Consider the following 20,116-nt stretch of genomic DNA (forward strand, 5'->3'; position numbering starts at 1 on the left):
AAAGCCTTCTATTTTTATTCTCCTCGCTTCCCATCCTTGCCCCCCGAATATTCTAGCACCTAGAAGAATGCCTGGCACGAAGTGGATGATCGGTTAATGTTTGGTAAATGAGCAAATTCTTGAGTCAACACTCACATCTAAGGTTTTTTGAGTACGTGTGCAACTATCTGTGGCTAGATTGTCATTAGAATAAAATGTAGACTCTGTTATGACTAACCGAGCTTTCCTCCAGCTGACATCTGCCTAATCTGCTGCTGCCCTCTGGCCACATTGGCATTTATTTTTTCTGTGTCTTGAAGACCCCAAACTCACTTCCACCTTGGGGCTTCTGTCTCTACTCTTCTTCCCAGAGTGCCTGCCCTTTTCCGTCTCCCTCTGCTTTGTTTCTTCCTGGGACCGCCTTCATCATTCCGGGCTCTGTCCTGATGTCTGCTCCTTGTACGGGCCTCCTGTGGCCTCCACAGCTGCACAAATCCTCCCACACCTCCTGTCTCCATCTCTGTAGTCTCTCTCAACATTGTTTTCTCCTCTAAAGCACTTACCATGTGCCCCAAGTCGTCTTTGTGATGTGTTTTTGGTCCCTCCACCATCGAGAATGATTCTGAGATTTCTGGCTCTGGGATTCTCTAAGAATTGGATGGCTTGGTGGCATTGTTGTTTACTGAGCTGAAGTGTCTAAAGAGCTGTGCTTTTTTGTGTGTACATGTGTTGCTTTGATTCCTTTGTTCCTTTTCTTGATTTGTATTTATCCTTTTAGAAAACAAATCTCTGTGACCTTGGTTACCTGTGGGCATCCAAGAGGAGGTGTCAGGTGAACAACTGACTGTATGCATTTGGAGCTCAGAGGTTAAGTTGGGGCTGGACACAGTGCAGGGACCCGACAGATGCCAGTCCCTGCCTTGTTGTTCACTGACGTTGGACAGCCATTGAACTTGTCTGAGGCTGTTTGTTCATGTGTCGAGTGGGAGTGATACCACTTTCAAGGAAAGGATTAAATGAGTATATGTATACAGTGCTTTGCACACAGCACCTGGCATGTGAAAGAATGACTTAAACGCTACTAAATGGATTGGGCTGGTTAAATAATGCTCAGTTCTGAGGGACGCCTGGGTAGCTCAGTCGGTTAAGAATCCGACTTTGGCTCAGGTCATGATCTCATGGCCCATGAATTTGAGCCCTACATTGGGCTCTGCGCTGTTAGCACAGAGCCCAGTTCAGATCCTCTGTCCCTCCCTCTGTCTGCCCCTCCCATGTGAGTGTGCTCTCTCTTTCTCTCAAAAACAAACATTTAAAAAAATCTGCTAACTTTTGAGAGCTTATGATGTGTCAGATACACAGAGTACTTTTATGTGGATTAATGTATATTGCACCTCACTATTTTTTTTACATTTATTTATTTTTGAGAGAGAGAGAGAGAAGGAGAGAGTGCACACACGAGTCGGGGAGGGGCAGAGAGGAAGGACACAGAGAGTCTGAAGCAGGCTCCAGGCACCAAGCTGTCAGCACAGAGCCCGATGTGGGGCTCGAACTCACAAACCGTATCATGACCTGAGCTGAAGTTGGACACCCAATCGACTGAGCCACACCGGCCCTCCCCCCCCGCCCCGCACTTTAGTATTTTCTAGCCAAAGCTTTTAGCCACTGAGCCAATACTTTCTCTTTATAAAACATGCCTAAAGCCTTCCTGGTAGTTCTTCCCCCCATTTGCACCCCCTAATGTTTTTGACCCTCATTTTCTTGCCGGTTTTAGAAACAGGCCAATGTATGGAATGAGATCTGTTAATATTTAGGAAGTTATTTGTGTTAAAATTTCTATTTGATTTGTAGATTTTTGAGCAACAACTGTAGGTTTTTTTTTTTTTGAAGTTTATTTTGAGAGAGAGGGAGAGAGAGAATCCCAAGCAGGTTCCGCCCTGTCAGCACAGATCCTGAGGTGGAGCTCCACCTGAGCTGTAACCAAGAGTCAGATGTTTAACTGACTGAGCTACCCAGGAGCCTCTAAACAACTGTAGTTTTAAATTACATACACCAGTGCTCTCACAGGAACCATGGTTGTTACGCTATTGCCAAAACAGAGAGATTCTGTCTACCAAAATGCAGTGTATTTTTTCCATTCCTGTTTATTTACTTCTATATAAAAGTTTTTTTTAAGTTTATTTAATTTTGAGAGAGACAGAGACAGTACAAGTGGAGTAGCAGAGAGAGAGGGAGAAAGAGAAAGAGAATCCCAAGTAGGCTCTGCACCATGAGCGCAGAGCCCGATGTGGGGCTTGAACCCCTGAACCGTGAGATCATGATCTGAGCTGAAACCAAGCGTCAGAGGCTTAACTGAGTGAGCCACCCAGGTGCCCCTTAAGATTTTTTTTTTAATGTTAATTTTTGAGAGAGAGAGAGAGACGGAATGTGAGCGGGGAAGGGGCCGAGGGAGAAGGAGACACAGAATCTGAAGCAGGCTCCAGGCTCTGAGCTGGCAGCACAGAGCCCACCTTGGGGCTCGAACCCATGAACGATGAGATCATGACCTGTGCTGAAGTTGGGCGCTTAACCAACTGAGTGACCCAGGCGCCCCTCCATTTCTCTTTAAAGTCTGGCTGTGGAATTGACTGCATCGTGGGCAACTTAGAGCAGCATGGGTTCATTTTCCTCTTGGACTAGTGGGTCACCGAAGTGTCTGTAGCTTTTTCAGTCGTAGGAAGCTTCTGACAGCGGGGACTGAAGACCGTCCTCTTCTTCCTGTCTGGACAGGGAGAGTGGCCATCTCCAAAGGCATGTGCTTGGTCATTTCTTTTGTGTGGTGGCTGATTAAGGTGCCCTGGGGGGGGGGGGGGGAAAGAATGGAGTGTTCTGGGTCTCTTTGTGGTGTATATTTCCTCATCTGCATGGTGAGGTTGCCACTTCTGGGGCTGCATCATAGACCACTCCAAGCTGTTTAAAACAGACATTTTGTTCCCACCATTAAGGTGATAATATGAAAACTTTTGTGTGCTGTTTTCTGTATTCACTGGATAATAAGCAGTTATGCACTTCTGGGGACAGTCAGCTCTCCCACAAATAGTTTCCATTCAAATTTCTCAGTGCTGGAAGAGCCCTTGCTAGTTAGCTTGTGAACACAGAACCACAAGGGAACAGGAACGAGAGGGGTCTATTTCAGATCCACTTAGAGCTGTGTTTCCCCTTACCTTGTCTTATTAAACCCTGGTTGGGTTGACACCATTCACTGCATGGTTAGGATTAAAGACCAAGTTGAAGCCTGCTCAGGATGCTGTGGATGTTGTCTGAGAGTACAGGAGAAAACAGGTCAAAAGGGTTTGTTTGGGGTGTGTATTCAGTTCTGGTCCTGAATATGTTTTCCTTTTAGATGGAAGAAAACGATAAAATCCCAAGTGTAAAGTTGTAAACATTGGGTTCCTTGGACTTACTTTTAAGAGTGATAAAAATTCTAGGGGAGCCTAGGTGGCTTAGTCGGTTAAGCGTCCAGCTTCAGCTCAGGTCATGATCTCATGGTTCATGGGTTCGAGCCCCGCGTCGCGCTCTGTGCTGACAGCTCAGAGCCTGGAGCTTGCTTCAGATTCTGTCTCTCCCTCTCTCTCTGCTCCTCCCCCACTCATGCTCTGTCTCTGTCTCTCAAAAATAAATAAACATTAAAAAAAAGTGATAGGGGCGCCTGGGTGGCGCAGTCGGTTAAGCGTCCGACTTCAGCCAGGTCACGATCTCACAGTCCGTGGGTTCGAGCCCCGCGTCGGGCTCTGGGCTGATGGCTCAGAGCCTGGAGCCTGTTTCCGATTCTGTGTCTCCCTCTCTCTCTGCCCCTCCCCCGTTCATGCTCTGTCTCTCTCTGTCCCAAAAATAAATAAACGTTGAAAAAAAAAAATTAAAAAAAAAGTGATAAAGATTCTAGCACTTAATAAAAAAACCCCAATGATGAGTTTTCTCCTTGAATGAAATTATGAAATGTTGAATTTTGCATATTAAATATTAGGTATTTATTTTATTTATTTTGAGAGGGAGGGAGGGAGGCAGAGTGAGCGAGCAAGCGTGAGTGGGGAGGGGCAGAAAGAGAGGAAGAGAGAATCCCAAGCAGGTTCTGCACTGTCCGTGTAGAGCGAGATGTGAGGCTTGAACTCACAAACCAAGAGATCATGACCTGGGCCGAAATCAAGAGTCAGCTGCTTAACTGACTGAGCCACCAGGCACCCTGAATATTTGCCATCTTAAATGAACCCAGTCTGTTTCTCTTTATTGATATAATATAGTGCTCTATTTATTTATTTATTTATTTATTTATCTGTCGTATTTATTTATTTATAAAATGTTTTATTTATTTTTGAGAGAGCGAGCCAGCATGTGCACACAAGCAGGGCAGGAGCAGAGAGAGGGAGACAAAGGATTCAAAGTGGGCTCTGCACTGACAGCAGCAAGCCCGATGTGGGGCTCGAACTCACAGACTGCAAGATCATGGCCTTAGCCGAGGTCGGATGCTCAACCGACTGAGCTACCCAGATGTCCCTGTTTCTTTTTCACGCCTTTCCTTAACGTTAGTTGCGATTTAAAAATATTGTAATTAGTAACAAATCTGAGTGTTGGAGTAAAGCATCACTTAGTCTTTACACATTATCTTCTCTGTGACTGCCCATCCTCCCTTCCCCGCTGATTATGACTGGAGGCCGCTCCGTGTTTTATTGTAAAAGTAAGATTCACATCAGTCATTTATTTTATTCTATACAGCTTCCTTTCAGAATAAAAGTCAAGGTTAATGTCTAATTTCCACACAGAATTTGTCCAGTTTCATACTAAATAAAATGCCTATGTTCCTGTGAGAGATGTTTGAGGTATAAGAAAATACTTCAAACATTTTTTTCAAAATATTTGGAACCATTTTAGTTAAAAGTAGACTGTTTAATAAAACATTGCATTTGTAGAGTGGTTAAAAAAGGAACACTACTTAAAACCTAGGATGCAGAGTTAAACACTACGTAACATCTGACTTTGCAACAAAACATGAAATCACATCACTTTTTCTTTTAATATTAAGAGTTCTGCTTCTAAAAGTGGTCATAGAAACTCCTCTGGTTATAAGTAACTTAACTTGATGGGTAATAATATGGTAGGTTCCATATTCTGTGTGAGAATGCTGGGAACCTGTTCTTTGTGGTTTTGTCCACGTAACTGGAAATAGTGGGTATTTCGTCTTTGTCTGAACTCTTGGAGCTTGAGCCTGGCATCACAGAAGGAACAGGACAGTCTGTGTTCGTTGACTCTTCCAGGCCTTCCTGCTGGTTGCCTTTGTCAGCACTGTTTAGGAAGTCTTTCAGAACTTGCTTGAAGATGTAGACTATTTCCCATGGCAGTACATCATTTTCTGCTAAAACTTCTCGAAATCTAGAGGGAAAGCAGTAATGAATATTCAATTCAGAAACTCCCTTCTGTGCATATTCATTTATCTCTGAAATATAGCTGAAATAATGTAATTGCATAGTAGTTACCTTTTGAATAATCTGCTCATCCCTTTAAAATTACGCTTCTAGGAAAGACATTCTCTGTGACTTAAAAATATTTCCAGTAAGATATTTTTGTCCAGCCTATCCTTGGGGATTTTGGTTTTGGGTTTTTGATGCACGTGATTAAAGTATGTACCCGATAGAATACAATTTCCAGTCTAGATATATGAAGACCTTAGACTTGACAGCAGCAGATAATCACAAAAGAGAACATAGTATTTTTACCTGCTGAGAATAGTTCCGGTCTGACAAGGTTGAACTTGTGAGCAAAGGACTTCAAGTTGTCTTTGTTCAGTAGCCGGGATGGTCATGTGGGGGTTCTGGTGGTTTCTCAGCCAGTTGTAATCCACTCCTGTTTTTTTTACTTTTTGTTCATTTTCAATCTCTTGTATTAGTCTCTCTCGCTCCTTCAGATGCCACTTTAATTCCCGAAGCAGGGTCTTTGTCACCACATCTGAGCCAGGACAGTGTGCGGGTTTGTAGGCATCGTATTTTGGCCATTTCATCCAGCCAAAAAGTGGCATGCTCAGCCTATGGGAACATTCTCACTTGTTTATTTGTATAAAATGTTGCGGTTCTGATCAGCACATCTGTTTCTTTTCAGTAAATTTGCCAGAAACTGCGTGAATTTTTCACTGGTTAGATATGCAGGTCAAAACGAGATTAGAATGTGGATTAAAGTCTTTTAATTTCTAACTAGGTCAGTACCAAAAACCAAGCTTTGAAAACACATTATGTAGCTAAGCAGAAGTGAAATATACAAAGTCAGAGATAATCTCCAGACTGAACATTTTCTGAAAATAACACTGGCACTTGCTATTAAAAGTTCTTAGGAGGCTTTAAAACATTAACGTATAGGAAAGCTCTACCTACACACACACTTTTGACTTAGGTTTTGCGCAGAAAAGGTTTAAAGCGTACCTGGTAAGTTGATGGATCCGATGTGGTGATGTTGCCAAAGAGTTTGCTTGAATTAGTGACGAGGCTATGTTTTTCTTGGGCGTATATTGTTCTTCCGGATGCGTTCCCTGTTGGAAGGAATGAACCTCCTTATTTACCCACTGAAACTGTATTTGAAATAAATCAATTTCTGTGTTAGGAATGAGGTTGTGATGTCTTCATTTAGAGAGAAGGCTCATTAATTCACCTTGTAAGTGAGCTAGAAGAAGTGACAAAAATAACTTACTGTTTAATCTTCACAAATTATATAACGGTCTGCCTTTTGAACGTAGCTCCGTCTGTTTGAAAAAGATGCCGGCAGCCACAGGCTCTGGTCCTAAATGCACTCCGACTCGGCTCCGGTGATGCAGCGAGGAGCGGCACCGGGAGGCACCAGGGCCGTGCTCCCAGCTACCGGGGGGGACGGTGCGTGCTGTGATGTTCTGCTGTGGGTCACAGCTCAGGGCTGTATTTTTATGCCTGTAGAGAGCTAAAAATAACCACGCTGCTTTAATTCTTCTGCTTAACTTTCAGGCCATCTAGAAGCCAGGTCACTGTCCCCTCTAATGAGAGCAGAAAAAACAGATCAGTCTTGACGATTTGCAAAATATCCATCCTGAGGAAATTCGTTACGATGGAGCAAAAGAGGCGAAGAATGCTGGTATCAGTCCTAGGTGGACTGTTTAGTCAGGATTATTTTCTGTATTCATCTCGTTTCTCTAACTGGTAGTGAAATTTGTATGCTGGAGCCAGTTGTGAGGCCGGAGGACGTAAATGCTGAAGTAGGTGACTTGACAATATAGTTTATACTCTCTTGAAAAACCGTAATAATAGAGTAAGGGTAGGGGAAAAGAGAGATCTAAGAGCATGAGAAATTGAGAACGAAACCTTGTAATTCATTCTACAGAAGACGATGGCAGTGTTTTCTTTTGGAGCCGAGGGTAAAACACACTTACCGTTGGGGCGAGGGCCGATGCGATGCGATGCGATGCGGGATGGTCTTTCCTTCAGGGGCCGCGGGTCTCTGGCTGAAGGGCAGACAGGTCTTTTACTCTCTGCTTCTGTGTTCGGTGACTACGTAGCGGCTTTTCCTTTCATACCACTTGTTTCTTCTGTTGCCTTTTCCTTCAAATGAACTGTGAAGAATGGACATGGTTCCCATCAGACCCGCTTGTCACGCGTGATGAAGAGTGACGTGTGCGGTCAGCCTACAGCCCTGTTCCTTACACGTGAGAAGTGGCCCGCTGTCGGCATCCATCATCTTCACCGGGCAGGTTTTCACATCGCATCGTGTGCGGCGCTCTGAGAACGGAAGCAGTCGAGTTCGGCAGGACAGAAACGTCCTCGCAGATTTTCTGCCGAAGTTACGATGAATCCTGACACTTCTCCCTTCGAATAACCTCCTTGCTGTTGCTTTAATTTAAACAGTTTTTGCCTCTGCGATGGTGACGGCAACGTCGGAAGTATAGCGGCTGTGGAACACGAGCCACGTTTCTTTTTGGGGCCTTCTGTGGCTTCCTTCCCCTTCCTGCCGGCGCTGCCCCGGAGCGTGTCTTCCCGACACGTGTCGTCGTGTTCCCTCTGCCCTCAGAGTTGCTCACACAGACTCTGTCTTCTGAGATGTTCATTCTCTCTCTTTTCCGTTTATCCACTTTGTAGTTCTTTTTTTTTTTTTTAATTTTTTTTTAACATTTATTTATTTTTGGGACAGAGAGAGACAGAGCATGAACGGGGGAGGGGCAGAGAGAGAGGGAGACACAGAATCGGAAGCAGGCTCCAGGCTCGGAGCCATCAGCCCAGAGCCTGACACGGGGCTCGAACTCACGGACCGCGAGATCGTGACCTGAGCTGAAGTCGGACGCTTAACCGACTGAGCCACCCAGGCGCCCCACCACTTTGTAGTTCTTTATTCACTTTGTAGTTTGTTGTGGAGGTCGGGGAAGGCCTTTTCGGGGCTGGGGGGGGGGTGGTGGTGTCCTTGGGAGATTTGAAGATCAGTGAGCCTGCTGCGCAAAGAGCTTCTCAAAGACACCCCCCGCCGCAGACTTCTCTGGCGCCTGTGCTGCCCCTGTGGCGCCTGCTCAGGTGTAGCCCTCACAGTTTCTCTTACGGCTCAGCTTCCATTCCACGCACCTCCCTTCCATCTTCCGTGTGTGAGCCTGCGTTTCTGGTGCTCAGGCTGTGCTGCTTATATTATTGTCACCGGTATGTTTTCTGTCCTATCTCCTGAGATTATTTGATTGAAGTAGAACTCAAGTATCAGTACAGTCGTGCCCCTGCTACCTTGTAGATGGACACCAGAAATATCCGTGGATCAGGATTTGTGGAGAAAGTACCTTCATGTTAATCCTTTCTGTTTATTAAGCTATAACCAGATTAACTTGGATTAAAACAAAAATTTTTTTAACGTTTAGTTATGAGAGAGAGACACAGAGCACGAGCAGGGGAGGGGCGGAGAGAGAGGGAGACACAGAATGCGAAGCAGGCTCCGGGCTCTGAGCTGTCAGCACAGAGCCCGACATGGGGCGCGAACTCACTGCCTGCGAGATCATGACCCGAGCTAAAGTCGGACGCTTAACCGACTGAGCCATCCAGGCGCCCCTAACTTGGATTTTATTAAACATTTTAGTACGTTGAACAAATGAGTTTCTGAGGAACTGCAGCCTCCAGGCATTTTGTGTGGGAGACAGAAAGCTTAAACTGTGATACTGGCCAGTTTCTTTTGGTCACTGTCACAATTTTCCAGGCTGCGTCTTGTTAGCTGAAGATTGTACCATCTCTCATACTCACTGTGAGATCGCACTGTAACATTTACAGGGTGAGCATATAAACTTCTAAGGTGTGTAGAGAAGTGCATAAGAAAATAAGTCTGGAAAAACAAAATTTTGGAAACCTGAGGGCAAGCTGAGGAGCCAGGGACAAGTGTTCGTGTTTATAGTCGGGGCCTCGATAGTGCTCGGCAGCATTTGATAGCGGCGCAGGGAGGATTCCTCACCGGGAGGAGCCTGGTGGCCCGGCCCTCTGCTTTTAATTCCTTTGCTACTCGGTTTAAAATCCTGGATCGCTGCTGCTTCTGTCTTTCGGCTGTTAGAGATGCAGTTGATAAAATCATTTTAATTAAAACACACTAATGCGTGTATTTTTTTTTAATGTTTGTTTATTTTTGAGAGACAGAGCACGAGCAGGGGAGGGGCAAAGAGAGAGGGAGACCCAGAATCGGAAGCAGGCTCTAGGCTCCGAGCTGTCAGCACAGAGCCCGACGCAGGGCTGAAACTCATGAACCACGAGATCATGCCCTGAGTCAAAGTCGGCTGCTTAATTGACTGAGGCTGCGGGGCGCCCGACATTTTTTAAAAAATTTTTTTAATGTTTATTTATTTTTTGAGAGAGACAGAGTGTGAGTAGGGGAGAACAGAGAGAGAGGGAGACACAGAATCTGAAGCAGGCTCCAGGCTCCAGGCTCCGAGCTGTCAGCACAACCCAACACAAGGCTCGAATTCATGAACCGTGAGATCATGACCTGGGCCGAAGTCGGCCGCTCAACCGCTGAGCCACCCAGGCGCCCCTTGTTCATAAGCTTTAGGTTTTACAGTTTACGTTAGTTTATTGATGTTTTCGTTTTTGACTGTTCTTTTTTTGTGCTCTTGTTTATGAAGGCTTCTCTATTCCAGATTATCAAGTGTAGGAGAACATTAGCTTTACAGGTGTAAAAAAGCAGGTGTCTGGGTGGTTGAATGGGTTTGGAAGTGATTTAAGGTTGGTGTGAGGTGTAGGGTCGGACACCCAAGTTGGATAGCCAGTGTCCAACTACGTGGCCATCGCTCCAGCCTGGAGATTTTCCCGGGTCTTCGCGTGCTGGGTAGTTGTGTGTGTCCTGGGCATCTTGAATGCTGTATTACGGGACCCGGGGGCTTGTTTAAATCTTCCGGGGATTGCAGCTGAGCAGCTGTGTTCGGGTGGCAAATTCCCGCCAGCCTTGTGTGAGGTGTCGGGATCTCTCCGGTTTTCAGAGCCCTCGCGGCGCCACCCGGTCTGTCCTACAGGGTGCCACCTGTTGGCCATCCTGGAGCTCAGCCCTCAGTCATCAGTCCGTGGTGGGCTCTTTGGGGTCAGCGCATGCTTGTATGGCCCAGTGGCTTCTGGACGGCCTTGGGGGTCTCGCTTCCCCAGGTGCTCTCCTGTCCCTGAGGCAGCTCCCGGCCCCAAGCCTGCGGCTTTATTGCCCTGCTTCACCATGCGCTTCCTGCCGGTTCAGCTGCCGGCGTTCACATTCAGGGCCAAGCGATGGGAGGACCCTGGAGGAAAGAAGGCAGTGAGGGTCCACCCTACCCTCTGGGAGAGGATGTCTCCCCTCCTTAGAGTTTGAGGCTCTTGCTGACCCCTGGAAACACAAAATCTGGGGACTGCCTTCACTTTGAACATGTGGGGTCCCCTCTCCTCCCTGAAGCACGAGAACTGCTTCTGGGGCGCCCTGTCTGTGCCCGTGCTGTGTCTGCACTTGGGGACGGCAGAGTTAAGTGATTGCAGATGCATCTCTGGTTTGCTTGCCGCCGCTCTGAATTCTGGTCGTTTTCTCCCATCTGCCCAGTACTGTGCTTTCAGGGACTCTGGTAACAGCTCACGTGCCCTGTCCTGGCTTTCTGGCTTCATTTTGAGGCACAGAGTGTGGTGTGCTCGTTTGGTCTTCCCAGGAGCTGGAACTGGGGAAACGTTCTCGACTCCTGTGTTTTCATACCCAGATCTAGCATGCCGGCATACGTATTCTTTAAAGATATTATTTATAAGTAATCTCCAAACCCTGCACGGGGCTCGAACTCACAACCCCAAGATCAAGAGCCACACGCTCCACCAACTGGGCCAGCCAGGCGTCCCCATGCCAGCACGTTCGAGTGGCTCCCCCCTCACGGTTGCCACTCTGGTCCGAGCCCCGTTGTCTCTGGCCTTGGTTACTGTGCTCCTGTGTTCGGCGGTCTCCCCGCTTCTGAGTACCCACCCCTGTCACCGCACCCCGCTTCACCCGGTCTGAGCCGTCCTGTTAAAATAGGAGTTTGATGTTGCTGCTTGTCTGTCCTGGCTCAAAACCCATCTCCCTCAGAGCAAAAGCCCAAATCTCATTAATTCGTCCCTGCCGGCAGCCTACCTCCTGCCCTTCCCGCTAACCAACTCCTGTTCCCCGTACCTCTGGGCCCCCCACCCTTCTCCTGGGCTGCCTCCGCCTCCCGCCTCTTGTGGCACACTTGCCTCAAGGCTGGCATTTCCTGTGTCCTTGTTCAGGAGATCTTTCCCCTCCAGGGCTGCATGGCCCTTCTCTTTCTTTCCGCTGATCTTTGCTTTATTGTTGCCTTATCATCCTATTAATATTGCAGCCGCCCTCGCCCCATCTCCTCTCCTGGCTGCACAGGTATTTTTCTCTGTGGGCTCATCTCTGAATGACGTGTTCTATGTTTTACTTTATTTTTCTTCTCCCAACTAGACTGTAAACTCCATGAGGACTGTCTGCCAGCCGCTTTATCCCAAGTGCTTAAAACAGCGCCTGGCACGGAGGCAGCCTTGAATATTAATTTGCTCAGTGGATTAATGAGTAAATATCAGGTAAACAGTAACCAAAAGAATGTTGATGTAACTATTAATAGCAGGCAAGAGTAGGCTTCGAGGCAAATAGCGTTTTATTAAAGTAAACCTCAAATTTCAAGAATTGGTATTGTGCAGTCTTCTTTCTGACGGCAGGGCGATTAAATTAGATGCGGATAATGCAGACATAATTGGTAGCATATTTTGCATATCACACAGCAGTTGCCTTTTTTTTTTTAATTAACATCTTGGACATGTTTGCCTATTAGCGTGAAGATGGCCCTGGCCATCCTTAAAAAGATGCACGCTGAGTAGGAGCGTGCCGTGGCTTGGCCCTCCCTCTGACATTTGTTTTCAGGTTTTAACCATTACAAACATCGTCCAAAGGTACCTTCTCTCCCTGGAGTTCTCCATACCCTTAGCTTTAAACTTGTACCTCCATATCACTGGTGAGTGTCTGTATCTGTTACGTCTCCTTCACTAGACGACACTTTCATGAGGGCAAGGAGCTTGTTTTGTTTACTGCTGCGCCTCTAGTGTCTAAGTTCCTCCGATGTGCTGGGTGTTCGGTAGATATTTGCTGACTAAATGAATGCTCCCATGTCCATGCACGTGCTTCCTTGTCTGCATGTTGAAATACTGCTCTACGGAAGACACTGAGGGGAAAATTTTGGTTCAGATACTGGCTGGTTGCCTTTCAGAATAACAAAAGTCTTAACTCATTTACCACTCCCTGCAGTGGTCTAAGGATATTCAGTCTTCTGCTGATATGAAGGGGGAAATACTGGCCTCTAACTCTTCTATTTTTTTAATTAAAAATTTTTTTTGGAGAGAGAGTACGAGCAGGGGAAGGGCTGAGAGAATTCCAAGCAGGCTCCACTGTCAACGTGGAGCCCGACGTGGGGCTTGAACTCATGAACCATGAGATCATGACCTGAGCCGACATCAAGAGTCAGATGCTCAGCCGACTGTGCCACCCAGGTGTCCAGTTTCTCCCTGCTTCGATTTGCACTTGGGTGGCCAGAAGATGGGGAGTTGAGCGTATTTGCATTTGAAGAAAAACTTTTTTTTAATGTTGATTTTTGGGGGGGAGAGAGAGAAAGAGAAGGGCAGAGAGAGAGGGAGACACGGAATCCATAGCAGGCTCCAAGCTGTCAGCACAGAACCTGATGCGGGGCTCAAACTCATGAACTGTGAGATCATGACCGGAGCTGAAGTCAGACACTTAACCGACTGAGACACCCAGGTGCCCTTTATTTGCATTTGTTGAATGACCATTAGCGTGTTTTCTTCTCTGACTTAAGTAGAAGTAACTATTCAAGAATTCTTCTAGCACGTGGGATTTCTTGGCTGTTTGGAAATAGCATATTAACGTTTAATATTCTTTTTAGGCCACTTAGCCGAAAGAGCTCAGAAATGGAGTATATTGACAAATACAGACAGCTTGAAGCACAAGAATTTGATATGTGTGGCAGTGATCAGTCAACCAGTAGGCCAGGTAAATGGGTATTTTTAAATATTTAAAATCTGCTGCATGAGTTATTTACAGGTTAAAGTGTTACATTCTTTAAAGTTTTTAAGAAATGTGATATTTTGGTCAACAAAGAATCCATATTGCTTGTTAATTCAAGATGTGTTTTTGAGTGGGTGAGTATATGTTGGGTTGTAAAATAGTCACTTTTCTCTCTCTTTTTTTTAAAAAGTTTATTTTGAGAGCACGCACGCATGCGAGCTGGGGAGGGGCAGAGAGAGAAGCCCAGGCAGGCTCTGTGTTGTCAGGGCAGAGCCCGTTGTGGGGCTTGAACTCATGAACGGTGACCTGAGCCAAAATCAAGAGTTGGACACTCAACTAACTGAGCCACACAAGTGCTCTGTTTTTTCTTTTATTTTTTAAATTCTATTTATTTTTTTTATTTTATTAAAAAAAATTTTTTTTAACGTTTATTTATTTTTGAGACAGAGAGCATGAACGGGGGGGAGGGTCAGAGAGAGAGGGAGACACAGAATCCAAAACAGGCTCCAGGCTCTGAGCTGTCAGCACAGAGCCCGACGTGGGGCTCGAACCCACGAACCGTGAGATCATGACCTGAGCTGAAGTCAGATGCTTAACTGACTGAGCCACCTAGGTGCCCCTGTTTTTTTTCTCTTTTAAACGTAGTTCTTAAATAGTCTGTTCTTTTGTTTTCATTTTTTTTAATGTTTATTTTTGAGAGAGAGGGAGAGAGAGAATGAGTGGGGAGGGTCAGAGAGAGAGTGAGGCACAGAATCCGAAGCAGGCTCCAGCCTGAGCTGTAGCACAGAGCCCGATGCGGGGCTCAAACCCATGAACCTTGAGATCATGACTTCAGCTGAAACCACGAGTCGGACGCTTAACCACCCAGGCGCCCCACCGCACTGTCTCATTCCGTTTTGTTTTCTCATTGTTTGGGTCCCTACATAGATTCAGGTTATTTCTCATGGTTTATGTTTCACCTTAAAGCAAAAGCTCATGGAGTTCTTTGCCTTTGTGTGTGTGTTCTTGCCTTGCTGTCGGCTTCAGCCTGGTGTTGCCTCATTAGGTGTTGTTTGTATATTTCAGCGACTGTCTTTAGCTCCCTCAGGAGGAATAGCTGTCTGGACGGTCTGGTAGGTTAACATCAGAAGTGATAGTTGAAAGTGTGTGCGCCCCTTGGTCCAGTGCGTACCTCTGCTAAAAATACAGAGCTGGACGTGGCCGAGCATCGATTGCTTCATTGCTAATCTGTGGGGAGCCTCGGAGGTCTCATGAATGTCAGCGGACAGGGATTGGCGATTTTGCCTGTGTAGCAGAGCACAGTGCGGTCCAGTAGAAGCACGAAGGAGCCGTGTGCGTGTTACTGTGCAGAGACCTCCATCAGCTCGTATTTCCCTTTGCGGAGGCGCGTTCGTTCTCAGATGACTGTGTGATGCGATCCTTCTTGTTACGCCCGTATGGCCTGACCTGGGGCACGCCGTCTGCCACTCCTGGAGCATGCCACACGGGATTGCCGCTGCTGGAAAGTAGCGAGGTTACGATTGAATGCCTGCAGTTGGAGGCATCTGCTCTAGTAACTTTTGATTTGGATTAAGATTTGGAACTGTTTGCTTTCTCTGTCCCTGGCATTTTAATGCCTTTGGAACTTTTCACCAGGCAGTTACATAAATTATAGCTTTGGCTGTATTCCAAGGATTCATTCAACAACCAGTGTTTATCAAGGTGTGTGCCAGGGACTGTGTGAGGCCTGGGACTATGGTAAGTAGTAAGACTCGGTCCCTCCCCTCGCAGAGATTATCATTTAATCATGTAGTTACGCAGATTCATGCTTGTGGAGGTGAGTGCTCTGAAAGACAGCTGTATGGGGGCCTGAGACCAGGGTTTCTGACTTGAGCTGGGGTATCGGGAAAGTTAACAGTTGAGCTTAGAGCTGACGGATGATAGACGTTACCGGGCAGCATGGGGATCAGGGAGGAGGGAACGTGCGCCGGGGGTCTGTGGCGGACGAAACCCTGGTGCCCCAGACTTGAAATGGGCGTTGTTGTCGGAGAATCGAGAGTGGGGTTGGGCAGGCCTGGGCACAGACAGTTGTAGGCTGGATAATAGGCCCCCTGAAGAGGTCCGATCCTAAGCCCCAGAACCTGTGACTGTGTTAGCTCACAGGAAGAAGAATCCTTGCAACTGTGATTAAGTCACAGTCAAATGGCGAGGGGGAGACTGTCCCGGCGGGCCCTGTGTGATCACAGGGTTCTTACAAGAGGGGGCAGGAGGGTCGCAATCAGTAGGAGGAGATGTGACTGTGGAAGCCATAGGTTGGAGTGATGTGGCTTAGTGAAGAGAAACTAGCGGTTTCTAGTTTTTTTCCAGTTCACGTAAAAACATTTTAATGTTAATAACTCAGGGTAAAAAGATAACAGGAAATAAAAATAGCGAATTGTGAGGTTGAGGTATTTCTCACGGCACTTTTGGATTATACTTTGTCATATATAGTTTGCTGATATGCCCTGAATTATCCATTTTGTTTTCTTAGAACTTAATCATGATGCTTTGCCTGGTCACCTCCCTTTGTTGCTGATGTACAGATGAGAGAGCCTTGTGACCACGAACATCTCCCTGTTTGGTTTCCTGTCCCCTGTGGCGGTGGACGTGGAGGCAGGACTTGATTTGTGCCGGGTGTGCTTCAGCCAGTGACCTAGAAACGTCCAGCCGTGTTTGTGTTCCGTGGAGGAAGGCGTAGGGATTGGACGGTAGAGTTAAGACTTTCAGAATTCTCTTCTTGTACAGCTTCTGTCTTTAAGTAACAACCTTCAAAATGCACGTAATCAAGGAACGTAAGTCACATCAGTGGTGTCCAAGTAATGGCTCGGTCAGCAGCACGGCGAACCGCGTCTTAAAGTCGCTTGGCAAACGACACGGCTGCTGCCTTTCTGTGCTTCTGAGTCCCCCCGCGCTTCTCACTGCCCACTTCTTCCTCTGTTCCCACTGCTTGTTCTTCCGTCTCGTCTTACAGCGGAGCCCCTGCTGCCGAGTGGACTCTCATCCCTCTCCTGTAGTACGTGAAAAAAGGCCTGTTGCCCATTGATAAACCTACTGGCATCACGCGTGGGAAAGTGTTCATTTTTCGCCTATTTATGTAAACATTATGTTCTTAATTTGTGGGCTGGCCTGGATACCCAGCCACCATTCAGAATTCCAGATAACTTAATGAACTGTTGGAGCCATTTTTTCTTTTTTTTTAATTTTTTTTTTCAACGTTTATTTATTTTTGGGACAGAGAGAGACAGAGCATGAACGGGGGAGGGGCAGAGAGAGAGGGAGACACAGAATCGGAAACAGGCTCCAGGCTCTGAGCCATCAGCCCAGAGCCCGACGCGGGGCTCGAACTCACGGACCGCGAGATCGTGACCTGGCTGAAGTCGGACGCTCAACCGACTGCGCCACCCAGGCGCCCCTTGGAGCCATTTTTAAAGTAGGACCTTTCCAGACATTAAATTTTGCTCCAACTCAGTGTTTGGCAGGTAGTGTGGTTAATTACTTCTAAGGACTCCTTAGTCAAGAGAGCTTCTGGAGGGGGTGAGACCAAGAGTAGGTGTACCACCTGGGAAGGCAGGGTGGCATTGGTGATGGAGTTCTTCAAAAGCTGAGAGGAGATAGGGCACCTGGGTGGCTCAGTCGGCTGAGCGTCTGACTTTGTCTCAGGTCGTGATCTCAGGGTTCGTGGGTTTGAGCCCTGCATCAGGCTCTCCGCTGTCAGCGTGGAGCCCTCTTGGGATCCTCTGTCCCCCACCCCCTTCTCTCTCCTCTCCCCCGCTGGTGTGCACGCTTGCTCGCTCTCTCTCTGTCTCTCAAAAGTAAACATAGAAAAAAAAATGTAAAAGCTGAGAGGAGTGATGGGAGGAAAGCCAAGACAGGACAGCAGAAGGACGGTGCGTGTTTTTGAGAGTCCGGTGGCCATCTGTGCACTGACGGGAAGATTGGTTGGAGCTGTTGAGGGCAGGGCTTGGGGAGTCCTCCTTCGGCCATGGCCCCTGGCGCCCTAGGAAGAGCGTTGCTGCCTACAAAGAAGCGACCTTCGCCCGAAAGATCGTAACAGGTCTGACTGCTCTGTTTTGTGAATTCAGAACAAGTGCTACACACTTTGATTCAAATACAGGAGAATAGCTATATATTTTTTAAATTTATTATTAGATTAGTTATGACACTGCGAACACGTGAATCAGGTGAGAAAGGACGGTGGCCGAACACAGGATGAGGAGACGTTGGGGCAGAGAAGGGAAGGGCTGGGAGGAAAAGGGGAGACGGGCATCGGGGGAGAGATGCCGAAGAAGGGGAGCAGCTCTAACTTTGAAGCGGCGGGAGCCTTAAGAGTTTGTTTTGGAAGTAGAAGTTTATTTCCCGACGAAAGCTTGCGTCCTGTGAATTTGGATGCCTGTCAGTTCGTCAGGTCATGACCCGAGGCCGGACAGGCTGTTTACAGGGGGTGCTAGTGGTCAGTGCCGCAGTCGGCCTCTGCGTGGGCAGTCAGGCCGCCCTTTCAGGGCACCTGGAGCTCCTGAGCGGCACTCGTCTGCTACCAGTGCACTTCAGCAGTAAGGAGCTACCCCTTAATGAATCGGTGCGTTCTACTGAAAGTTCAAATCACGCCTGTTCTTTAACCATTTTAGTACTGTTAACCTTAAAAATAAAACTGCCAGTTATTTTACCGGCAGAGAGAGGGATTTCTCTGGGAAGAACAGATCATTTTAATCCGGGACAAGCAAGCTACCAAAAAACCAAAAGCAAGTCCTGAGAACAAAGGACAGGAGACTCTCTTGGGAGGGCAGGGGGAGGGGAAGAGCGGGGCCGTTGTAAACAAAAAGTCCATCGGAGCAAACTGGGAATTGGAAGTATAGAGGTTTCTCAGTGGCTGAGCTGGGACAGACTCTCATTGGCTGGGCTGTTGCCGGGGGGAAGAGGAAATCTTCCTTCTTCCTGCTGGGAGAGTAAGACCGTATCCTTGAGCAAGGTGCGTCTCTTCCTGTGGGTCTGTGGTGGGCAGGGAGTGGTGGGCGTGAGGGCTCCCCCGCGCACGCGCGCCTCCTGATGCCATTCCACACGAGGTTCCCTTTGACTACTTTTCACGTTACTTTTTCACCGTGTGCTTTGTAGGTCTTTTGTCTTAGGAGGTGGTGCTAGGCCTACCGCGATGATGGCTGTGATGGAGGTGTAAGAGTGTGCCCAGCTCGTATAAATGATTCATCGCGGGTACGGAGGGAATCTTCTAGTTACGCTGCTTGCGGTGTTAGCCTGCAGAATGTACTTCTGCATTTGTGGACACGTGCGTGCTGGGTTTATAGATTAGACATAACTTCGGGTTGTTTACTGTTTTTTTTTTCCAGACACGTAATAGTATTTTTTGTTTTGTTTTGTTTTGTTTTTTGAACACAGGTCCAAGGCCATCTTTGGCTAAATCAAGCAATGTGGCATGCGTCCCAGAGACAACTTACAAATATCCTGATTTGCCTATAAATCGATGTAAGGACGAGGTAAAATTATTTTTGTCATGATGTAATTTTGCTGTTTAAATAAATGTCTGAGGCCCAACATTTTGGTCTACAGCTGGAAAGTGACGAGGTGCCAGGCAAGCGTCCGTGGCGTGTGCCGGACTGTGGGGCGGCCGGAGGGTCCTGTGTCTCGGCCGTGCGATGACCATGCTGATGGTCTTTCTTTGGGCTGTGCTTTAATGTGTTCAGCCTTCCCTCTGAGATAACACCTGTAAACACCTGTCCCCAGGAGAGCTGCTGCTTGAAAAAAACTCCCTGCCAAGTGTTTTTATACAGTAACAATGCCCCCTGGCCACCGTTCTCTCCAGCATTCCGCGGGCCTGTTAACTGATTTGATCAATCACCGATACATCTTGTTATCGACAGTGCTGGGCCGCATATAGCAGCAAGATGATCACGCTTTTAATTAGCCACCTGTTATTAAGCCACGTTAGAAATAAGCGTGCTGAAACCTTTATTTAATGTACTAGTAGAGGATGAGTTACAGGTAAAACGAAACCACAAATGTTCCAGATTTAAGTTTTGTTTTGTTTTGGTGAGTCATGCAACTTCTGTAGAGTAGACCTACTCTAATTTTGGGGGCCGCTACTCAAATTAGACGGTGTTCCCTGACCGTAGCAATTGCTAGAGAGAGAAGAGTTCAGTTAAATTTAGGGTGGAGTCAGGGAGTGGCGGGCAGGAATTGGACTGGAGTTTTAAAAACGCTGTGTACGGTCTGGGAGTGGAACGGTAGAAGTTAATTATTTGAAAATGCATCTGCGGAATTTCAAATGAAATGTTAAAACCACTTGAGGTGATGGCAGCAATGCTTTCGTGTTTCTCAGAAGAATTATGTAAGGTTCGTTACAAGATTTAAAAATACTAGACATTTAAACTTAGCGAGAGCTCTAGAAATTGGTGTTTTCATCTCTGCATAAAGACACTGAGCCCTGGGGCCCCGTGGCTGCCTTGGCCTGGCTCTCCAGAGCCGTGAGCTGTTCCTGTTCACGGCAGTCACAGTGGTTTTCAGGGTGGCAACCATTTGCAGCCTTCGTGCTCTTTTGTGACGGTTAGATGGTTACGTAATAATCTAA

General features: G+C 47.1%; 2 protein-coding genes across 7 annotated transcripts in view; one reads left to right on the forward strand and one right to left on the reverse strand.

The window, feature by feature from the left end:
• The window catches only part of TDRD9 (tudor domain containing 9), a 121,233-nt gene that overhangs the window by 6,243 nt on the left and 94,874 nt on the right, over positions 1-20,116 (forward strand). For all 4 annotated transcript variants that reach the window (XR_005791243.1, XM_040478348.1, XM_040478349.1 and 1 more), the window contains exons 2-3: positions 13,400-13,506; positions 18,928-19,025. Coding sequence is in view for 3 of the 4 variants with exons in the window: in XM_040478348.1 (XP_040334282.1) it covers positions 13,400-13,506; positions 18,928-19,025 (205 nt within the window). In the remaining variant the exon portion in view is untranslated. The remainder of the gene's footprint in view (positions 1-13,399; positions 13,507-18,927; positions 19,026-20,116) is intronic.
• Positions 4,694-8,099, reverse strand: RD3L (RD3 like). Of its 3 annotated transcripts, none has more exons than XM_040478353.1 (5): positions 7,665-8,099; positions 6,685-7,573; positions 6,420-6,526; positions 5,724-6,029; positions 4,694-5,379 (listed from the first exon to the last, which is right to left on the reverse strand). In XM_040478353.1, the coding sequence occupies exons 4-5, from the start codon at positions 6,020-6,022 to the stop codon at positions 5,082-5,084; spliced, it is 597 nt and encodes a 198-aa protein (XP_040334287.1). In that variant the 5' UTR covers positions 6,023-6,029; positions 6,420-6,526; positions 6,685-7,573; positions 7,665-8,099; the 3' UTR covers positions 4,694-5,081. The 3 variants fall into 3 exon arrangements, with proteins under 3 accessions (XP_040334287.1, XP_040334289.1, XP_040334288.1); XM_040478355.1 differs by having other exon boundaries at positions 6,685-6,927; positions 7,394-8,099; XM_040478354.1 differs by having other exon boundaries at positions 6,685-7,250; positions 7,394-8,099.

Source organism: Herpailurus yagouaroundi, unplaced genomic scaffold (assembly GCF_014898765.1).
Source record: "Herpailurus yagouaroundi ecotype Mexico unplaced genomic scaffold, PumYag 141, whole genome shotgun sequence".
In the NCBI taxonomy this organism is placed as follows: Eukaryota; Metazoa; Chordata; class Mammalia; order Carnivora; family Felidae; genus Herpailurus; species Herpailurus yagouaroundi.